The sequence below is a fragment of the Podarcis filfolensis genome, assembly GCF_964270895.1.
Source record: "Podarcis filfolensis genome assembly, chromosome: 2".
NCBI classification, from domain to species: domain Eukaryota; kingdom Metazoa; phylum Chordata; class Lepidosauria; order Squamata; family Lacertidae; genus Podarcis; species Podarcis filfolensis.
Genome location: NC_139605.1, coordinates 62878714 through 62900800, shown reverse-complemented (window position 1 = coordinate 62900800; position 22087 = coordinate 62878714). Strand labels below are relative to the sequence as shown.

General features: G+C 43.2%; 1 protein-coding gene and 1 long non-coding RNA gene across 5 annotated transcripts in view; one reads left to right on the top strand and one right to left on the bottom strand.

Annotated features, from left to right (window-relative positions):
* The window catches only part of FLT4 (fms related receptor tyrosine kinase 4), an 85571-nt gene that overhangs the window by 6073 nt on the left and 57411 nt on the right, over positions 1 to 22087 (bottom strand). For all 4 annotated transcript variants that reach the window (XM_083591889.1, XM_083591887.1, XM_083591890.1 and 1 more), the window contains exons 12-26: positions 18084 to 18192; positions 15806 to 16165; positions 14994 to 15140; positions 13197 to 13328; positions 12779 to 12885; positions 11680 to 11815; positions 10982 to 11086; positions 9177 to 9290; positions 7092 to 7180; positions 6028 to 6184; positions 4461 to 4555; positions 2983 to 3105; positions 2045 to 2156; positions 1150 to 1249; positions 705 to 810 (exon numbers count right to left, since the gene is read on the bottom strand). In XM_083591889.1, coding sequence (XP_083448015.1) covers positions 705 to 810; positions 1150 to 1249; positions 2045 to 2156; positions 2983 to 3105; positions 4461 to 4555; positions 6028 to 6184; positions 7092 to 7180; positions 9177 to 9290; positions 10982 to 11086; positions 11680 to 11815; positions 12779 to 12885; positions 13197 to 13328; positions 14994 to 15140; positions 15806 to 16165; positions 18084 to 18192 — 1992 coding nt within the window. The remainder of the gene's footprint in view (positions 1 to 704; positions 811 to 1149; positions 1250 to 2044; positions 2157 to 2982; positions 3106 to 4460; positions 4556 to 6027; positions 6185 to 7091; positions 7181 to 9176; positions 9291 to 10981; positions 11087 to 11679; positions 11816 to 12778; positions 12886 to 13196; positions 13329 to 14993; positions 15141 to 15805; positions 16166 to 18083; positions 18193 to 22087) is intronic.
* On the top strand, positions 3 to 15056 carry LOC310752221. The gene is made up of 5 exons (XR_014542871.1): positions 3 to 270; positions 9522 to 9596; positions 12749 to 12891; positions 13168 to 13257; positions 14974 to 15056. It is a non-coding gene; the product is annotated as an uncharacterized lncRNA (long non-coding RNA).

Below are 22087 nucleotides of genomic sequence, written 5' to 3'. Positions count from 1 at the left end.
TGGGAATTTAAATAAGTAGTTATGTGCCAGGAAAATTGAAGAATTTGCCAGAAGCAGCAACAATGAGAGTGAATAAACGGTAGTTCTCCCCCTGCTCCCATTTTCTCCTCCAGGAAAAAAGAGGATAGCCGTTAACGCCTGTGCAGACACATACTTCTGAGGAATAATAGGTAGATGAATTTCATAAGAAAAGCAAATAGATCAAACTGTTTTATATCGGAAAGTGAAACAATGCTTTCATCTCCCCATCTCCTGACTTGCAAATAAAAGGTAAGGACACCCACTTCTGTCATCCAACCCATTTAACTATTTGCTGGTGGCATCAACTCTACAGTCCAATTGTACCAAATGTCCTGGGATACAAGAAAGGCAAGGGGTACAAGATAAGTAAGGATGTATATTTCTGAAACAATATCTGGTTTTAAGCTTTCCTCCAAGCACTATTAGAAAGGCACTAAGGTAAAAGAGGGCAGCATGTGTGTTGGAAAACCTCTCTGAAGAGAGAGAGAGGAGGAAAGAGATTTGATACTAGTCTTCTAAACTTAATCACATTCAACTGTCAAAGTTGGGCTGCCAGACAAAAAGGCTCCCCATCTCCACTGTATCTAAATGTTTACTCAGCAGCTCACCAAAAAAAATAACTCCTTGCACATAGCTGGCTTTTGCAGCTGGTTTCTGAGCTATGATTACAAATGAGAACTTACATGCTGGACATTCTCCTGAAGAAGGTTCCCCAGGATCTCCACCAAGTCTGAGAATGTTGGTCTTTCCTTGGGATCACCATACCAACAGCTTAGCATTATACGGTAACTGCAGAGAAAAACAGAATAAGCCTTTGCATAAAGCTGGTCAATCTCTTCATCCTATAACTGTCAATCAAATACAAAGCTAGAATTTGGAAACTGCTGCAAAGGGAAAGCCTCTCCTTAAGGTAAATGCTGGACTTGAGCACCAGCAGTGTTACTACAGAAGCAAATGAAACAGTTTAAATGGCTATATCATGTTGAACCTTCAGCACACTAGCCAAAGCAGAGGAAGAAAATATGCTTCAGACCTTGGGAACCTCTATGGAACTATATTTTGTTGACCACAGTATTTTTTATTTTTTATTTTTTGCTGCTGGCCATGTTTTCAAGTGCTCTCACTCACATTTCTGCAGTGGCATATTCTGGAGCTCTCATCCTGGTGCCATCTTTCAGTCTCTGGCAAAATTCTTCATTGATCTGGACTCCAGGGTATGGGGAGGCACCTGAAGAAGATAATCCACAGATTGTCAGGCAGGGGCATGAAGGAAAGATGAAAGAGAAGAAGGCACTCTTGCATCTGTAAAAATGCCCCACCTGTTCTTTTACACTGTGAGAGAAGCTGTTTTTCTTATATTGTGTGAGTGCTCCTCTGTCTCACCTGTTATTTTACACTCGCTTTAAGGAATCTGAAGTAGCCTACTTAGACAGGGCCAAAGCTACAAGTACTGGAATCAAAATGTTGCTCAAGAACTAGTCAATATTGGTTCAGGCCTTTATAAAACTGGAAATTATGCACAAAAAGGAAAGGCTAACTTTCTGTAAAGAAATTCTATAGAATTGAAACCTAGTTGATAAGTTTGAGACAGGAGGTTTCTGGGATATGCATTCAGGGGTGTTAAGATCCAAAAGTAGGCTTTGTAATGCCCGAAGCAGGTGTGCTGCAGGTCACATGTAGCAAAGTGTTGCATCTACCTGCTCAATGGGACTTCCTCTCTTTTTCCTCTCTCTACCTCCCCCCAAGCTCCCTCCCTATTTCCTCTGGATGGTTAGAGGAACCCTCCAGAACAGATCTGGGTAGGTTGGCGTTCATGCGGAGAGAAAGAGTCCTATTCCTTAGGTGGAAGTCCTTGCACAAGCATGACAACCCAAAATAATTAGCAGAATAGATGCAACTGGAGTGGTAAGGTAAGTAAAATAAGGAGATTTAGGGGGCCCTTCCAGCAACCTACCTTCAAAGTCACATGCTTGTAAAAGTATGGGTGGCCCAGGGGAGAGTTCAACTATTCATCAGTGCTCACCTAGTGAGAAGATCTCCCATAGGAGGACTCCAAATGACCAGACATCACTCTGGGTGGTGTAGACTTTGTCAAAGATGCTTTCTGGAGCCATCCACTTTAGTGGGAGACGAGCCTATGGAAGAGAAATAAATGTGAATGGCTATTACAGCTCAGAAAAAGGTTAATAGCAACTAAATAAGAAAACCCACAGAAAAATCTCTGAACATCCTATAGTGGCTCGTGCAGACAGGCACAAAATCAAGTGAATATCTATTTAGGTGCAGATTAGGAAGCTGTAGCCTGATACTATCTACCTAGATCAGAGGTGGTTAATCTGTGGCCATCCAGATGTTGCTGGCCATCAGCCCCAGGCCAATAGTCAGGAATCATGGGAGTTGCAATCCTTAGATGCTTGGGCTTCATTCACTCACTAACTCAATGAGGTTATGAATACTTCCACAACAGATAGAAAGCTGATGTTTTGCACACACGTTTCAAAATACTGTATACAAAGTGTAGCAATAAATAATTGTGAGCAAAAGCAGGGGACCTAGGGACCTAGGGACCTAGGCTTTAATTCGGTTGGGGATGCACAGCTAAGCAGAAAACATATGAACATCTTTCAGGTGAGGGAAGCATGATGTTTATTGCAGATGACAGGTGAAATCAAGTAGCCCTACACTACAGATGGCAAGGCTAAGTGCTACCCTCTATACTGTCTTTCTCTTACACGGAACAAAATGCATATTTTGTGCCAAGGAAGTGCATTAGACAAAGCCTCTTAACCATTTTATTTCTCTACTCCATTCCTCTTCGTATCAACTATAAGAACAGACGATAAACATCCTCTCTGTATTTCAGTAAGAATTGGTCATAAGCAAACATATACTGAAGGCACTGACTGACTATAAACGTTTAAAGCCGATTCCAGTTCCCCATATCCATGACCCACAACTCACGCTGCCCTTCCTGACATAGTCGGGATCCTTATAGATGTCCCGAGCCAGACCAAAGTCACAGATCTTCACCACATTGTTTTCTGATAGCAAGATGTTGCGTGCTGCCAAGTCTCTATGGATGCACTAAAGGAAAAGGAAAAAAGGAGAGACATCATCAGGAATATAGATTCCAGTGTGGAAATGACAGATGGGATATCAGAAACTATGAACAAGTACAGAAATCTCATTCAGGCCTTTTCTCTCAAAGTAAGTCAAAAGCAGATCATTGATCCTACGAAGATAGTCTAGTAATCCTTATGTTCAGCACAAGTAATAGCTCCTTTGGGGAGAGGGACTTTTAATCTATTGCTCACAAGTCACCCAATGTGAGCAGGCAGGGCTTGAAAGCAACAGCCCTCTGTTGAAATACAATCACACAATGGCAGCGTGGATCAATTTTCCAGCCATGCCCTTATCCAGGATATTCCATTCCACCCCTCCTTCATTTTCTGTTCCTCTTCCCCAACAGTCTGTCTGCATCCTGTTGTCTCCACTGACCATGTTCAGTCTTCATTGGACTGTTTTGGGATCCACCCCCTCCCTTTATGGATTTTTGCAAATGATTTTTTTGTACTTCTGCAAACTTTGTGACTGTCCAAGCATGCCACTACCTCTCCCTTGTTTGTGGATGGTGCAGTTTTCACTATACACTCGGAGAACAAGATCACAATTAGCATACAGTGTAAAGGTAAAGGTAAAGGGACCCTTGACCTTTAGGTCCAGTCGTGACCGACTCTGGGGTTGCGGCGCTCATCTCGCTTTATTGGCCAAGGGAGCCGGCGTACAGCTTCCAGGTTATGTGGCCAGCATGACTAAGCCGCTTCTGGCAAACCAGAACAGCGCATGGAAATGGCGTTTACCTTCCTGCTGGAGCAGTACCTATTTATCTACTTGCACTTTGACGTGCTTTCGAACTGCTAGGTTGGCAGGACCAGGGACCGAGCAACGGGAGCTCACCCCGTCACAGGGATTCGAACCGCCGACCTTCTGATCGGCAAGTCCTAGGCTCTGTGGTTTAACCCACAGCGCCACCCGCGTCCCTTAGCATAAAGGGTACTGTCTCTCAAATTGGATGTACTAAATATCATCCACCATGGCTTAAAAAACATGGTTAGACTGCTCCTTCTTGAATGTGTATAAAGTGTGTACATGGCCATCAGCACACCTTGTGGCAGCACAAATTATGCAGTTTGTGAAGTGGTACCGTCTTTTACTTGTCCTGAATCTACTGTCAGTCCACTTCACTGGATGACTCAAAGTTCTAGTACAAGAGAAGGAGAAATGCTTCTCTCTGCCCATTTTCTTCACACCACACATTGTTTTATAAATCTCTTATTATATCCCCTCTGTTAAGACAATAGACCAAACAAAAAACAAAAAAAACGAAAACAAAACGGGGGTGGGGGTGGGGAGTCAGGATAAGTATGTGGAGTGCTTACCTTTCTGGAAGCTAAAAACTCCATACCACGTGCCACCTGGAAACTGTAGCAGATCAGATCTTCCATTGTCAGAGGGCTCTGCCACAAATCATCCACTGTACAAATGTGCAAGAAAGGAAGTTACATTCTGAAGGTTTGTGGCAGTCAAAAAGACAACTATCTCCAGGTCAGCCAGCTTTTTGCCTAGACTAAAGTGATTTTCTTTAGAGTGTCCTAGAGAAATCTTAGACTTGCTGGCTAAGTAGGGACAAATAACTGGGATCAGTGATGGCAATCAAAGACAAAGCTATGCATGGTTAAGTACAAGCTTAACAGAACTTAAGCCTGTGCAGATGTATGCCTGGTATTAAAAATGATTACCATTAACCATTTGTGTTGCTGAAAGCACAGCCTGACTTTATACAATTGATGAGGACTCTGCACTAGGGACATTGTCTCCGCATAAATGGAAAGGTGGTACTGACACCTACAGATATATTCATTTAATTATGAGAGACACTTCAAGCAGATGTGAGGCCTGTAGATGAGAATAAAGACAGGGCTTAATATTTCTGCGAACAAAAAAACTGTATTTCAGTGCCAGACAGATAGGAAAACTGCCTGCCTCTAGGAAAATCATTTTACTTGGCTGAGGTACTGCCTGCAGATTGCTGACCTTTGTAGATTTATAAGCTTGCCATTTGACCAGGGGCTAATCATCTTTAGATAGTCCTGTAGCTTATTGTGGAAAGTTATATATATTCATGGGGTAAGAACAGTGGTTTACTGTACTAGGAAAGCCTAGGAATCATTCTCTTTAGAAGGGATTCCTTTGCTCCTACAAAAGCTTTGGGAGACTAACAGAGAAACAGGAAAGGTCTGAGAACTGGATCTATATTTACTAATCAACATTAAGCACATGCATTTTGCATGAAAGTGATTGAATTTGTTACTGTCCTCATGCAGTGCTTAGAACAATCACTTTTTATGTTTGTGCAGTTGTAAAGCTGTATAAAGCTCTTTAATTTTTACAAATATTGTTAGCATTCAATGTTTTTTAATGCCCTCAAAATTTCTATAAAGGGGACACATTTAAGTTGCAGATGATACATGGTCATCTGACTGCCTGCTGAAGGGAGCTTCAGGCCTCCAAGGGAAGGTCCAGGGCCCTCCATGACTTTGTTCCATACTCTCTAACCTAGATTTTTATGGTCAAGGAACAGAGTGGAATCTTACCCTATGCACCTCTCAATAAACTCAGTGTAGGCTGCTCTGCAGGCTGTACTCCTCTGCACTTGTTACACAGACTAGGGGCGCTAAGGACCAATGCCCCCAGCTTCCTCTTCAGTGCATTCTTTTTGGTTCCTCGAGTTCTTCCCACCTTGCATGTGAACTGTGATGAATACCCATAAAGTCTGGCTGCCTCCCTTTCCATCTGCTTCCAGGTCTCTAAAAGGGAACATTATCCACTCTGCCACTGGCCCAACCCTCACGTGTGCTTAAATCAATCCTGTACACTTCCTTTCAAGTTCCCTAAATGTCAATTCCTCACTCCCCTCCGCCCATGAAGATTCAGTGAGTTCTTTACCTTCTTGTATGAGTGGTGGCGGCGGTGCTGCCTGGCTCTTGTTCATCAGAAGTCTATTAAGAATTGCACTGTCAGTGGTACCAGACCGACTTCTTCTGTCTGCTCTGACAGCTTCCACGATAGAACGAACTTGGACGCGTAGTCGGGGAGATTTTTCCTGGGAAGCACACCACATCACAAGGATTACCATGAGGCAGACTGTGGGCTTATCCACATCTCCCCTAGTCCCACTGCTTTCCCTCTATTTAGTGCTCAATCTGAGCAAACAGCGATTTGGGTTTCCCTCAGATTGCCATTTGTTCCGATCTATCGCTAAACACTGGGTTTTCCTTTGGAAAGGGGCAGGACCAGGGGAAAACTGCTTTAATCCATACTTTTTAGGCATGGTACAAGTGGAAGTGTGGAAAAGCCTTCATGCTTGTGCTGCAGTGATTCAATCTCAGCTCAGGTTAAGCAGCCCAGAAGCTCTAACCTCCACTTAGGAGCGACTGACTAGAAGCGGAGAAGCAGACCCAGCTGTCAGAAGGCTCATTTGTTACTGAGCTGTAAAGTATTATGGTGAACATCAGGAAAGCCCTGAACAAATGTCCCTCTATTCCAGCAGCCTACCAGATGCCCCTGGGAAGGCTGCAAAAACAGGGCATGTGGGCAGCAGTCCTCTACCACTGTTGTTCTCCTGCAACTGACGTTTGGAGGTATGCTGCCTATGGGCCTCCTGGCAGGGGAAAGTGTGAAGCAGGAAGAGCAGAGCAGGTGAGGAAGGATGCTGGATCCTGGTTTGTCCTGTCGCTCTTAACACCACAACCCCTTCATCTCCTTTCTCCAGCACAGGCCCCTAGACTGAATGTGGGCCTAGCAAGGAAAAAAGTAAATTGGGGGGCACAGTAAAGGAGGCAAAACCTGTGGGCAAGGGCAGGGGAAGCAGCAGCTGTTTGTTCAGAGGGACTGAAACATGCTTAAGCAAGTGATCTTTCTTCAATGATATGATGATGATGATGATGATGTTCAGCCTATCCTATGAAAACAGAGTTAGAACTATTGCCAAGATAATGTCAGTCACATACCCTATAAGGACTGAATCCTTCCCGTTTGGTCCGCAGATAATTGGAGAGGTTTCCATATTTACAGAATTCAACAATAACCATGAGGGGACCTGCAGTAGAGAAGTCAAGAAGAAAGTGTGTTTCTTTCAGGCAGGCTTAAGCGTAAGTGTCAGAGCTGCCCGAGGTCCCAGCTCACAAAGGACCAACGCCGCTTCGTTGTTAAGTACGAAAGTCTTTATTGAAGTTCAGTTTCACTTCCAGAGCCGCAGCGTGCAGCTCTACGTCTCAAACTCTAGATCGCTGATGCTCCGTCTGAGTCTCCTCCCCCCAGACACCAGTTTAAGACTCTAGCCTTACTCCACCTCTTCCTCTGCTCTTTCCGCCTCTGGTTCCGCCTGTCCGTCGGGGTCTCGCCCTTTCTAGACTCTTCTGACGCTGAATCCCCTGAGCCTTCCCCCTCCCTCCGGCGGGCTTTGGGAGCTGGTTCCCAATCCGGGTCTCCTGCTGTCCCTCGTGCCTGTACATTTGAACTTGGCACGCGCGCCCAGCCAGCAACTTTCCTCCTGACCGTTTCACTGCTGCTGTCACTGCTTCCCCCTTCGGGGAGGCTAGCTGCAACTGACCTCCCCTCCGTTCCCCCACTCTCCGATGGAGGCGTGGTCAGCCCTGACTCATCTTCTCTCCCCGCTGGAGGAGACGCTGGTCCTGACACCTGTGACTCTTCCCCCCCACTACGCTCTGGTGGGGAAACTGGTCCTGATCCCCCGCTGCTGCTTTGGGGTTCCCCGCTGGCTCCTTGTTTCTGGTGCGTCCCCCCTGGGACCCCCCTTGCCCTGACCATCGGCGCCCCCTTCTGGGAATCTTCTGATTCGCTGGAGAAGCTCATGGAATCTCTCAGGTCACTGTCATACTCCCCTACGCTGCCCTCGGATTCTTCCCCTTCGCTCTCCATTTCCTCTCTCCCCTGTGCTCCTGCTCCCGAGCCCCTGACAGTAAGAAATTTGGATTGCCTTGTCTTTCACACCATACTACCCACATGGTATATACCCTGTGCAAGGCATTCTTCTAGCTGCGTTCCTCTCTAGACAAGCTTCTGAAGGCCACAGGGAGTGGTGGGCAGGGCCAGGAGCAAAAGTGGGTGGCACAACAAATGTTAATTTATTGACACCCCCCCCCATCAGGGTGAGCAAGAAGCATGATCAGAATTCAAATATGCATTATAGCCTGGTAAAAGCATTCAAGGAGGAAGCAGAGCAGGGGCAATGTGGCTTCAGGAGTGTCTCAAGGGACAGAAAGAGTGGCCTGGAGGGCCATATTTGACCTCTGTGCCTGAGGTTCCCTATTCTGTTGTACAGGGACAATGTGGGATGGCTCTCATGCCATTTTTCTTTTACATGCAAGGTGGTCAAGACAGTGGCAGCAGTTGCGGCCTGGTGCGGAACTAGGGAGACCAAGGGTGGGAGGTCATCACCCCACATATCTAGCTGATGTCAGCAAGGCATAAAAGTCGGCCACATTACTATCCAGCAGCACAGTCCGGAATGGATATCCCACTCACCCTCTCTGTATTTTGTGGCTTTGCCCAATGGGAAAAGGGCAGTGCATGTACAGGACCCTGCTGTTGAATTTTTCAGTCATCGTATTCATGAGCAGGAAGGAATTTGCCTGCAGATGTATCGGGCCAGTTTGGGGTTTTTTGCCTTCCTCATAGCAGCTGTCACAACTTTTGTAAAAAAAGGTACTGGGTTGCCTCCTTAGTCAAAAGCTTGGGCTGGGTAGGTGTTCCACCCCCCAAATATCAGGCTAAACTCAAGGTAATCTGGTAAAGGGGGTAGGGTTCTGTCCAAAAACCTGGACCACAGAACATCCTGAATGGCATCCTGGTGGGATTTCCTTGTTAGATTTGCATCAGTGGAGGCTACCCTCTCACCTTGTATGACTCTAATGGCGACATCAGTCAGCAATTGGGTTAGCTGATTCAGGATCCATGCCCAATGCCTGTGCCAATAGAGTTGTGGCTATTTCTATCCCAAGCTGGTGCCATGTCTTTCTAACCGCATTCACACTGTTAACCCCCTCCTCCCTGGCTTTGGCTGCAATATTTACCGTTAGGTTTGGTGCAGGCACCCAGCAGGTTAACCACATTCAGATGGTTTCCAATATGGATGAGGATCTTCAGCTCTGACATAAGCGCTTTGTGTTCACTTGCAGTAGCTCCCTCTGAAAACAATGTTACAATTATCCCTTAATTGCCACTTCTAGCATCCAGATAGCTCATATCTATGTTTGTCACCCCAAACCATTCCTGAATTAGATAGATGATAGATGATAGATAGATAGATAGATAGATAGATAGATAGATATAGCTTGCTTTAAGAAATTGTTTGCAAATGTTACATTGCAGAGCTTGATATGATTCATCCAAAACAAAATATTAACTTCTTCATTCAGCATCCCATCTTGTAAGAGAGAGGAGAGGAAAGCGTAGTCTTTGCAACTACATAGCATGGACAACTTCTCTTGACAGTAAGTTCTTTTTTGTTTGTTGACACCAGTGCAGCAAAGGCTTTGTTATTCAAATATCTGTCTCTTTCAGCTCAGTACATTGGGAGTAAACGTATTCACACTAAACTCAATGGGACTTGCTTCTAAGAAAACATGTATAGGCTTGAACTTTAAGAATGCCATACAATGCAGCCACCATCATACATTCACTGGGCCTGTACGGCAGTGCCAGTACATTAAAATGTGTCATGCTCTGCTATTATATAAGTGAAACTTAAGAAAGCTTAAGAAAAATAATTATAAATATGGGATGGAATTCAGTGTAGTGCTAAGTTATACTCATGCAGCCAGACTTCCCACCCCCACCCCCATGTCCCCTAAGCCAAGTGTGGATGTCCACAAGCCCTGGAGATGAAACAGGAACATTGGGTGGCCTTTGCAGAAATCCCTACCTGAATTGCTCTTGACCATTTGAAATTATGACTACAAACATTAATGGCAAGCTCTAATTTCAAGGGGTTTGGATTCTTTTTGGTTCTGATTGTAACAGATGGAACCACAGCTTAATGCCTGACTGCAGCACCGTGGTTAATTCTGACAAACAGCGCAAGGTATACCCAGAGGTTTCCCTGAACAGCTGCTATATGAAGGTTCCTACCTGGAGAATCTGAGCAACGCTATTCTTGTCTACTGAGCTAACTATTCTATTGTTGTTCCATTAGAGTATGCCACTTACATCTGTTTCCTCCTTGTTATCATCTACATTATCTCAGCTGATCTTTTTCTCTCCTGTAATCAATCTTTGGGCACTGTAACATTTTGTTCTGAGACTCATTGGCCCACTGGGAGAACAGAGATGACAGTTTACCTAGTGGTAACTTACCATAGTATTGAGTACCCATCTGATAATCCAATAACAAAATGGTTTTTACCAATATAAACAGCTGGCTCACCAACTGGTTCCATGCGTGCTATAGTAAGTTATCACTTGAGTCATCTATATTAACCGGTTATGGAGAATCCTCTCTGCCCTCACTTTATTGGATCTGATGTTGATCTGACTTTTAGAGCCTCTGTAGGTCAGCTCTGTTTGAAGAAGGCCACCTTCCCCTTACTCCCTGCCCAGCTGTATTGGGAGGAATGGGACACTGTTTAGCAGTTACTGATTGACAAACAGTCAAAGGCAAAGAAACTGAAGATTCAGAAAAGGCTATAGCTAATTACTTCTACGGAGGAAGATCAGCTTAGTAGATCCTGCTGGCAGAAGTACATATTGGGGTTAGGGTTGGGAGATGATGAGGAATTTGCTTAAATCATGGAGAAATGGACTTTCAGAAAGAAAATATTAACTAAGTGAATGTTTCTAGACAGACAAGTAATACTTCGATGTCATTTATCATGCCTACCTTTGAGCATTTTTACTGCCACTGTCTCACAGCTGTTACTCTTATTAATTCCAAATGCAGAGGCTTCCATCACTTTCCCAAAGGCTCCATGGCCCAGGACTTTACCTGAAAAAAGAAAGTTTTGGGGGGGAGAAGAGAGACAGCGTTAAAAAAAATAAATATGGCCAGTTAGATGAACTCATTTTATGTAATGACTGCAACAGTCACTGAATGGGATCAAAACAAAACAGGAAACTGGGACAAAAAGAAGAAAAGGTGTGAAAAAAGGAAGAGGAAAGAATGGCATTTTCACCATCTCCAGGTGGCTGTATTTTTAGAGAGAGGGGAGGAAGTGAGACAGGCGCAGAGTCAACAAAGCAGAGGAAGGAAACAGATAGCTGAAAATGAGGTGTCGTTTTTGCTGCTGTTGACCAGAGCGCATGGGAAAGGTGAGGCCATACTGCATAGGTATGAGAACTTCATAATCGTTCCATCAATGCCTGCATTTCTGGCAGCCCTACAGAGGCTGGGTGCATGGGCTGTTCTAGAAAGTGCTGCGTTCTGAGACTGAATAAAGAATGGCTTCTTTAGTTATTTTGTGGTGCAAACCAACTTTCATAAATGGCAATTGGATTTGCAATGGCAAGCTGGAAAGGAGAGAAAAAAGAAAGAACTAAACATATTCTTCACTTAGCAGCAAACAACATGCTGAACCTTACTGAGTCGAAGTCGCTCCCGAGGGAATTCCCATTTGCTGGAATCGTAGGGCAGGTATTCACATTGCTCATCCAAGGGAACTTCACCTGGGTCCATGATAATAGAAAGGTAGCCCGTCTTGATATCTGCATGAGCAGGCTGCGGGGAGGGACAGATGCTGGTAAATCTGTTGTTTTGCAATGGGCCCCTATTACTGTGCAATTTTCCTCATGCCTTGAACCTATACATTGGGCTTTGCTTGACAAAGCAAAAGGGCAAAGTAGATGGTCTGACATTTCAACATCCATGTCTCAGTCCCCCCATCCCAGTTGAAAGAAAACTGTTACTATTAGCTCAGGATATATTGCAATTTTATCCATTTCCCTCTAAATCATTTCCTTCACAAGAAATTGTACACAACAAGGGTTCATCCTTCAGCTAAAATAACCAGACTGTTGAAATAAAGGAAACTAACTCTACAATTCTATGATTCTATGGGTCTGCAGTTATTTAAAAAAGGAGAGCCCTAATTTATTTTTTACATTTATATACCGCCTTTCCTTGGTTACCCTCCCATGGCAATGCAATCTGTATTCAGCGGTGGTTACCAAGGTGATTTCTCATTCTGCTGGAAACCAGATACTTTTCTGCCTTAAGTGAATGGGGCGAACTGCAAACATAAGGCAGTGGGAATGTAGAGGAGGGAGACAAAGCCATCCTGTGGCAGGGACGGGGAACCTTTTTCATCCCGAGGGCCACATTCCCTTCTGGGCAACATTTCAAGGGCCACATGCTAGTAGTGGGTGGAGGTGGATTTTGACCTTTGTGTAATAGGCTTGTTTCTACATAAACTTGTACAGCTCTCTCTCTCGCCCATCAAGGCTAGCAAAAGGCACTATCAGAGTTCAAGGACATTTTCCAGCCAAGCAATACCACTTGAAGCATGAAGACTGGCCAGTGAGGAGGTGTGGCCTGCGGAGAGGGCAAGATAGAGAGTCATTGAAGGCCACATTTGGGCCCCAGGCCTGAGGTTCTATGGGTTCTATGGGATCATCTCTTGCTCGTGATTCTGTTTGCTGTTCACCAAATCAGGCTCTGTTGGAAGGATCACAGGAGACTTACTCGCTTGATGTTACAGAAGATGAGGATTAAGAGAATCCAAAAGAAGATGGCAATGACACCTGTCCCAATTAAGATCACAATCTCCACATTGGTCCTGTCATCTGAGCCTACAGGTCAGAAAGAACCACATAATAATTAGCAAGAGAATAAAGTTTAAAGCAGGCACATGACAAAACCAAGGGCATTTTCAAGAGACAGCAGAGGAAACATTATTGAGAATATTCTGGATTTCCTTCCAGTTGGGATAAATATAGGAGAATAGGATTTCTTTTTAATAGTTTGGGTTAAGGAAGATGAATCTTGTACTGTTGTCTCGGCATGGTCTTTATTCTGATGGGATCCCTCTTTCTTTCTTTTGCTTTCTATCCAAATAACATTTCCCTCTGCAGGCTTAGGGGGTTGAAGTTAGTAATAGTACCTTCTACAGAGACACTGGCGGAGGAATTCACACAACCCTTGGCATTGCAGACACTGCACAGGTAAAGGCCAGCATCCTCTTCTCTCACCCTCTGGATACTCAGCCTCTGATTGGAATCTGCCAGGTCAATTCCTGAAACAGGCAGAAGGGGAAGGGCTTTCAGGTGTGAACTAGTGGTGTCTAGGGAGGGCTGGGATCCTCAGGCCTTTGGCCTAGTTCAGGCCTTTGGCCTGGACTAAAATTAGAGTATGGAAATCAAACTGGGACCAGTCCTTTTCACCACTGCTCGCCACATGCTGTTGTAATCAGCACTTGGTCACTTTCATATGCCTCATCCCCCAGCAATGAAGTAATATTTGTGAAAGAGTAGCCCCCAGATGCAGTACGTAGTTTTCACAAAATGCAGTGTGCCAGTACGGAGATATAAACAAATCACAGGTTGTGGCTTCACAATTCACAGTTCTGCAACTCTTTAATTTTTGCAGCTCTTACAATTCCCAATTTTCTTTTGGAATTTATTTTAGCCTACCTCATTATGGATAAAAGTCAGAAACTAGTTAGATAGATCCTGAAGGCTATACAGATAGAAAAAGCTTGTGGAGGTTTTCAGTGGTCAAAGAGTATAACATGACACACATTAATGGTAAAGTAACAAACCATAGAACAAATTGTTTTCTCCATGATCTTTATGGCATAAATCTTCTCTAAGAAAGATTTTAAAATTGATTGGTTTGTCACTGCAGGTCAGTAGAATGAAACTGGGATCCAAATGCACCATTTACTTTGGTGAATGGGAACTGCCCATGTAGTCAAATATTTTCCTGTAGCTTTTAAGCACACAACTGATGAGGTAAGCTGTTTAATCTTATCCAACCCATAGTTATCAGAATTTCAGTAGCAAAAACAGAAGTGACTGCTCAAGCATTGCCTGTGGTTCCTTTACATGCATGCAAGTAGTTCCCTGGGATTGCTGCCCATATTTCCCAAGGGATGGGCTGAAGGTACATGAGGCCACATGACGCTGAAGCTAAGCAGGTCTGGGTATGGTCAATCCCTGGATGGGTGACCACAAGGATTCCACATGTATGCTGCCTGGGGTTCCACAATGGAAGAAAGGTAGGATATAAGTGTAATTCATATAAATGTAATTCAATTTAAGTTTAAAATGAAGATGCAAGTAATTATTTTTGTGGAGAAGAGGAAGCTTAAATTAAATTGCAGGAATAACATCTGTGTTGCCTACTTGTTCTTCGGAAACATCTTACAGTAGCATAAACTTTTATATTTGCTCTGCTCCTGTGCATTAATTACAGCTATAACTGATAATGCCTCTTGGTATAGGTTGGCAGATACATGCACACAGAGGAACAAAGCAGGAAGTATGGAAAGTCTTTATTAATTAATTACACCCTTGCTCTAGTAGGCTTGTGCTGGCACACATGAGTTGTTCTCCACTCTCATTTTATCATCAAAACAGCTCTGTGAGGAAGGGTAAGATGAGAGAAAGCAACTGATCCAAAATCTTCCTAAGAGCTTGATGGCTGGGTGGGATTTCCTTGTACAAATCTAACACTCTGTTCACAACATCACACTGGCTACACCAATGTACTTGTGTTGGTATGGCACCTGGAATGTTATTGAACTGAATGCATCAACACACCGTTGCCTGGGCATACAACCCAGCCTGAATTTTAATTTGAATATCCCAACCCAGAGCCTTGCAAGGCTCCACTAGGAAGCAGGAAAATTCATATGCCACTCATTCCCTCCCCAACAGATATCTTCAACCAGCCATACCTGAGACCTCTTCTACCAGCTTCTCATCCTTATACCAGCTGATGTTTGGAATATGTGTGCCATCCACTTTACAGCGCATCTCTATGGAATCACTCACATTCACCAAGATGTTTGACAGGTTCTGCTTCAACCTGGGGACCTCTAGAGCTAAAAGAGGGATGTTATGGTAAATGAAGGTGATCAACCACAAAAGAACAGTTTGGCAGAACAGTAAAGAAAAAACACTTTATAGCAGGGGTGAGAAACATTTGGTCCTTCTGATATAGCTGGACTACAGCTGTGACAGGGGGCATTTTGTTAATTATGAAACAATATTTGAAATTTTAGTAAGAAGTTTAACAAGATTCCTGCTGTTGCCAGTATGAGACTCCTGGAGTGTTCAGGACCACTGTGAACCTTATTATTGTAAAACTGGATATTTTAAATCATGAGTCAGCCTCATAAAAATACAGAAATAATAAACCAGACATATGAATGGACATAATTTTATTTGGCATTGGAATTATTACTTTCGCCTAGTCTAAGTTTCTCCTTTTCTTGATGTTTCTCCAGCTATTAGGGCTAGCACCTGCCCTTGTTATTTCTTTTGGTGCAAACTATGTTGTCTCAGGATTCTAATAAGAATATATGATCCAAAAAAGAAGTGCCTTCTGGATCAATCTATGGCCCAAAGATTATATCTCAATCTAGGCTGCAGCCTAGTGGCTGCAATTCCCTATAGCCATTGCCACCACATTCTCTTTTCCATACATCTTTCAGCATCATGAAGTCCTGCCAACTAACCTGACTAGTACTTTCAGAGTGGTCCTTACCATGCACAGAGATGTATCTTTTGTGGCAGTGCTTTTCACTGTTCTCCCTGTTTTGCACTTCGCACACATAGTCCCCTTCGTCCTCTAGTGAGATACTTGGAATGGTGAGTGTCAAAGCAGCGTAATTGGAGTTGGGTTTGAAATGCAGCTCTCCTTGCATCTTTGTCGCATAGTGGTGGACATTCTTGCAGTCCAAGACCAGCGGGTTGCCCTCTTCATCATGCAGCGTCGAAAGGTTGAGTCGGTACCACTGCAGGTTCTCATAGGTGTAATTGTCAGCATTGCAGCTTAGCCTCAGGTCTTGCCCCTCAATGGGCTCTTCTGAAGGCTGCGATTCAATTTCAAACCCATTTGGGATGGCTGTCAGGAAAACAAGACAAGGAAACAGATGTGTGACGGAATTGCAAAAGCTGAAATACCAGTCTCAGGCTATGCTTATGGAATTCTATTCTATGTGCTCAATGCTGTATGGTTAAGGAATGGGAGAAACCACTTACTTGTATGTGTTTATTTAAATGCATGCACAATGGTCGCTTCAAATATGCCGAATGAAAGGTTTGGCTTTGTCCACACACAGAGAAGAATGGAAAAAGCCACCAGTGAATAAAGCTACAATCCAAACACTGATAAGAGGAAATCACTACTATTATACTATGACTTAGTATAATATGATTTATGATTTACTATTATACTATGATTTACTATTATACTATGAGTGGCAAGGTCAGGGCTGTGTTGGCACACCAGCAGAGCCACTCTGGAGCTCTCACCAGTGCAATCATGCAGCCCCAACCTTGCCACAGTGCTGCTCTACTCTGGGAAGTGGAAGTGACACCAGTGTCAGGAGGCTGACTCCATAGCACAGTCCACTGGGTGCTGCTGGGAGTTGTAGTCCCAAACTTGGGAGTTGTAGTCCCAAACTTGGTTGAAGAAATCTGTTAAAGAGACAAAAACCCAACTTCCTAAATATGTAGTCTATTCAGAGAGTCTATTCAGCGACAGGGCACTAGGGGGTGCTACTGCACCAGGAACACATGGGAAATGCATGCTCCAGCATTTTCGTGGAAGAGAGCTTTGATCTCTTCACTAGCAAATATCTGCTCACAGGAAGCATGAGAGAGGAACTGAGTTTGTATTTTCTCTTTTCTAGCTCCAGGACATCTCTTGCATACTCTTATTTGCAGTGGAAACCAGCCTGGCTTTTTAACATCTTATAGTGGATATTTTTTATTCTGGATGCAGACTGTACTAAGGAGGTGGAGGCCCATGTTTTTGTTACAGATGAAGCCAGTTTGAAAAAATGAAATCGCAAATGAAACTATGAATGCTCAAATATAAACATCTGCAAAGTGAATTTTTCAAAAGGGCCTTGAAACCAAGCCTTATGAGGAACAGTTGAGGGAGTTGGGTATGCTTAGCTTTGAAAAGATGACAGTGAGAGGAGATATGATAGCCATCTTCAAATATCTAAAGGGCTGTCACTTGGAAGATGGAGCAAGATTGTTTTATCCTCCTCCAGGTTAGGACCCAAAGAAATGGCTTCATGTTATAAGAAAGGAGATTCCAACTAAGCGTCTGGAAGAACTTTATGACAGTAAGAGCTGTTTGACAGTGGAACAGTCTCCTTCTACAGACAGTGGATTCTTCTTCCTTGGAAGTTTTAAAACAGAGGTTGGATGGCTATTTGTTAAGGATGCTTCAGTTGAGACAGCTGCATTGCAGGGGGTTGGACTAGATGACCCTCAGGGTTCCTTCCAACTCTACAATTCTATGATTCTGTGAAATCCCAACTTGAAAACTCATCTTTCAGCTACAAAGCTCAAATTCTGATCATGATGATGAAAGACAAATTGAGGTGGCAAATGTGTGGCTCTACTGACTAAACTATAAGAACCAAAGTTAGAGATTTACCCTCAAACTCAATGTTTTGACAAAGTTTGAGGGAACTCCTATATTATTAAAAATCTGATAATCTGAAACTGTACAGATTTTGAAATCTGAGAAAAAAAAATAATTCACCACTAGCCTTTATTAAAAGGTCCATGTCTTCCAGTGATCTGTATCTTCGGTTCCTGAGGAGGCCATATAAACACACACACACACACACACACACACACACACACACACACACAGAGTGCTGTCTGATTGTGAGCACATCATGGCAGTAATGCTTTTAAAAACACTCATGAACCATTCAAATGGTCTGTGAGCGAAGGTCAGAAGGAAAGACAAAGGATTGACAGCCCCCCCACACACATACATGCTTTATGATACTCACTAGTTACATAGAAATAGATGAGCCGTTCATCACGGCCAACTTTGTTAGAGGCTGCACACTTGTACATGACAGAAACGTTGGCTTCTTGGATGATAAGTTTGCTGACCGTCTGGTAAAGAAACAGAATGGGCAACATGAATGACATTTAAAATGTGGAAACACAAGACTTCTCAGCTTCTTACTAACCTTCCAGGAAGGAAGAGGATGCTCTAGCTTCATTCTTATGCTCTGGGGAATTGCATGATGAAATATTTAAGGGTATGATTGCACCACCCATTCAATTTTTGTCGAGTTTCTCCTATCTCTGCATTTTGTTTCCACTGATAGTTTGCTTATCATTCAGCATTGTCCTGTGATCTCCATTCACCACTTCCCCTACTGAAATGCTGCTGTTGCACTGAGACACTCCCCTCAATAAAAAGGGTTAAATCAGGGGCAGCAAACTTTATTTATGTGCTGCCATTCTGCTTACAGGGAAGTAGGTTGAAAGGGGGTTACTAGCCATACACAAACAGATGGTGCATAATGACCTGACACAGAATTTTGGAGAAGCCGAGGACAGGAACAAAGAGATGTACACCAGACCAATGCCATCTTTTGTCCCTGTTTAAAGAGAGGATTGCAGATGTAGTGCAAACTATAGGAAAAGCAACAGATGAGAAATGTATGGGTGGGACCACTAGGCTTGTCCACACTACAGTTCAGTGTGTTTGCAACTGTTTGCATCCCCATTTAATTTGCTTAGTCCACATGATGTAACCTTCAAACAACACCAATCTCAGGGCTTTCCCCCTGTAAATTTAGGTTTACGCAATACGGGGATACTTTGATAAACTGGGGAAAATTTGGCTGCAAACCACTTCACCCAGGGTTGCAGATCATTTGTTTTGGTGTGTTTTGGATGGGTAAATCAATTGTCACTTTCTGCCACTGTCCTTTCCATGCCTGCTACTTCCTCAGTGCTTTCATTGCTTTTCCAGCTGTGCCCGTAACTGTTTTTGGTGCACTCCTGAATGCAGGATTTCCCCCACCCACCCCCAGCCTTTGATCCCATAGATTTGCACTAAACCAGAAAATTGCACAAAACACATGAAAAAATTCTACACCAATTACATTGGGCAGCCATCTGAAAAGTGGGTGCTGAAATTTTACAATTGATTTCATTTCTTTTCCAGCATCCTAGTAATAGTGAGTCAGGAGCTTAGTGTCTCTCTCTCTCTATCTATCTATCTATCTATCTATCTATCTATCTATATATATATTTCTTTTGATCCCTCAGATTTGCACAGAAATAGAAAATTGCACAAGCAAATTTATGATTGCCTGACAGTGTGTTTTTGCACACTTCTTGGGCAAAGATGTTAAGAAACAACAAAAAAACCCAAGGTGCACATATAAGCTACCTGCATGCGTGTCCTGTCAGTGCTTAACTGGCATAATAGAATCAAGAAATTAGAAGGCTACAACAAACGCAAAAGAGAATGCCTGCTAGTATGAATGGGAAAGACTACTCCAGTCTAATTTGAATGGGGGGGGGGGTAGATTAAGAGCTAAGTAATGCTCAAACGTGGACAAGCCCACTCTAAGATGGATCTGCTCTGCTGACCTTTGCAGATCATCTGTGGAAGGATAGCTCCAGTTCCTTTAATGATATATGCAGTGGTCCATAAAATGTCAACACAGCTGCTGGCTAGTGCAATTAAACCAATATAATATTTAACAAATTCTACAGTACAAAACCATGCAGGGTATGCACAACATCCATCATCTAGATTTAATTCCTATTGCCTCCAAATTGTCTTATAATCTATGCTTGGAAATTAACTATTCTGGTGTTATAAGCCTATTCCACCTATCCACATAGACCTGCTTTCTTCTATTTCAGAAACTACATAGCAGTGGCTTTCAGTCTGTGCTCTAGGGAATCCTTTTTGTAAACTGAAAAGCTGGTTAGAAATTCATTCATCAAATGAAATCAATTAACCCTGGCAAGTTTATTCCTCATTTGTTGTCTTGTAACAGACATTCCATCAGGTTGCAATGAAGGAGGGAAGCAGGGCCATTCCATTAGCTCTGCTGAGAAACCAGCGGCATCAGGTTTCTCCCCGCATCAGTGGTCATTTAATAACAGCCATTCCGTCAGACTGTCACAAAGGAAGAAGAAAGGAAGTAGAGCCACTCTGTTGCTCAGTGGAAAAACCAGCAACTTTGTGTTCTTCCTCTACTTGAATTGGTATCAAATGAAACAAACAAATTTAAATAGCAGTACCCAGAGCTGCATCTAGTGACCTGTTCACAGACAGGAGACTTTCCTAATGTTCTGGAAAATGAGTATCAATTCCATTAGCAAAAGTTTTGAAGGCCAAAAGACTAGCTATTTTCTTATAATGGCATACTTATATTATGAAACATATAGCCCACCTTTCCACCGAATATGATTCAGGTAGCTAACAACAATAAAATAAACAAATGCAAAAATGCCATCACATAATGGAAATGCGAGACAGCTTTTGGAGACACCACTCCAGGAGTGTTACGGCTCTCTTTTCCAAAACCCAAACATTTGAGGGGCTGACAGCTGAGTCAGAATTGGAAGTTATTTACAAATGTTTTCTATTCATGCTTCTTTCCCTACTAGTAACTGGGGGGGGGGGGATAAAGAAATATATATGGGAATGGATCCTATAAAGGACAAAGCAGGGGTGAAATGGGTTAAAGGAGAGAAAGGAAAGTAAAAGAAGTGAATGTAATATATGTTAAATTACTATCACAAATAATATCACCAAATATGACTTGTCTATTATTAGGATAGGTTCAGAAAACAGACTGTCTCTTGGTATAAGCCATTAACACAGCCTGAATCAGAGCACGAAACATGCCTCTCTCCTTCCCATCATCCTTTCCGTTGCTTTCCAACTCCTGACTGAAATTGGAACAGGAAGTGATTTTGGAGGGGTGTATGAAAACAGGAAGTGACTTCAGGAAACTGGGAACCATTTGTTTGTTCTTTAGCCTGCATCACTATTATGCACGCGTGTTTGGTAACTGACATTGTCACCTAGAACAGGAAACTAGTCATAGAAAAGCACACATGACTCTGGCATTTATACAGGGGGGATGGAAAGAAACAGCCTTTAAATGCCAGCTAGTCATGCATCAGGACAGGAGAGAAAGAAAAAAAATCATTCCAGAAAGGAAATATAGTGTAATATCCAATGGAACCTCTCACACTTCAAAGCAACACTTCATACATTTGGATTCACATATTTGTACTGGAATAGTGTACAGGGCCAAACTGTTCATAATGGCCCCCTGAGTCTGGTAGCTGAATCGAGAGAAAGTAGGGGGCAGGTGAGTAGGGCGACTGAAAGCACAGCATGAGCAAGAAGGAAGAGTTGGACTCTTGTTGCCTATGTTTTTTGCCCCTTAAATATCCTAGCTCAGCTGTCCCACCATCTCTGAGTGGCATTATGAAATTTCCACCAGGAGAAAAATGGCTGAAGCACAGTAGTTTGGGAGCAAAAAATAAGGATAGGAAAAGGGTTCTCCTTGCCATTCCACCTCAAGTTCTCAATTCCAATTCCCACCCACCCCTTATATTTAGCAGTACCAAGGTGGTTCTGCCACTGCGACATCAAATTAAATTTCCAGCAGTTTCACTGAATATAGCTTAACGTGGGACAAAGTGTAGTTTAATAATCAGAATGCTGACCTGAGTCGTAAAAACAGTTGTGATATATATTCTTATGGAATGGAGTTGGGAATGAATATTGTAGGGCATCTTCTGTGGTGGCACCCGTTATGGAATGTCTTTTGTCTTTTTGGCACTAACTCAAAATTCATGTATTTCCTCAGCCATTTATAGGATGTCAGCAGTGAATTTATTTTGAAGAATGAAGATTGCTGTACATTCATTGCATTAGAATATTCCACTGCACTCTGCCTTCCATTCAGCTTGCTCATAGATGATCTCATTCCTCTATGAAGAAAGCCATGCTCTGACT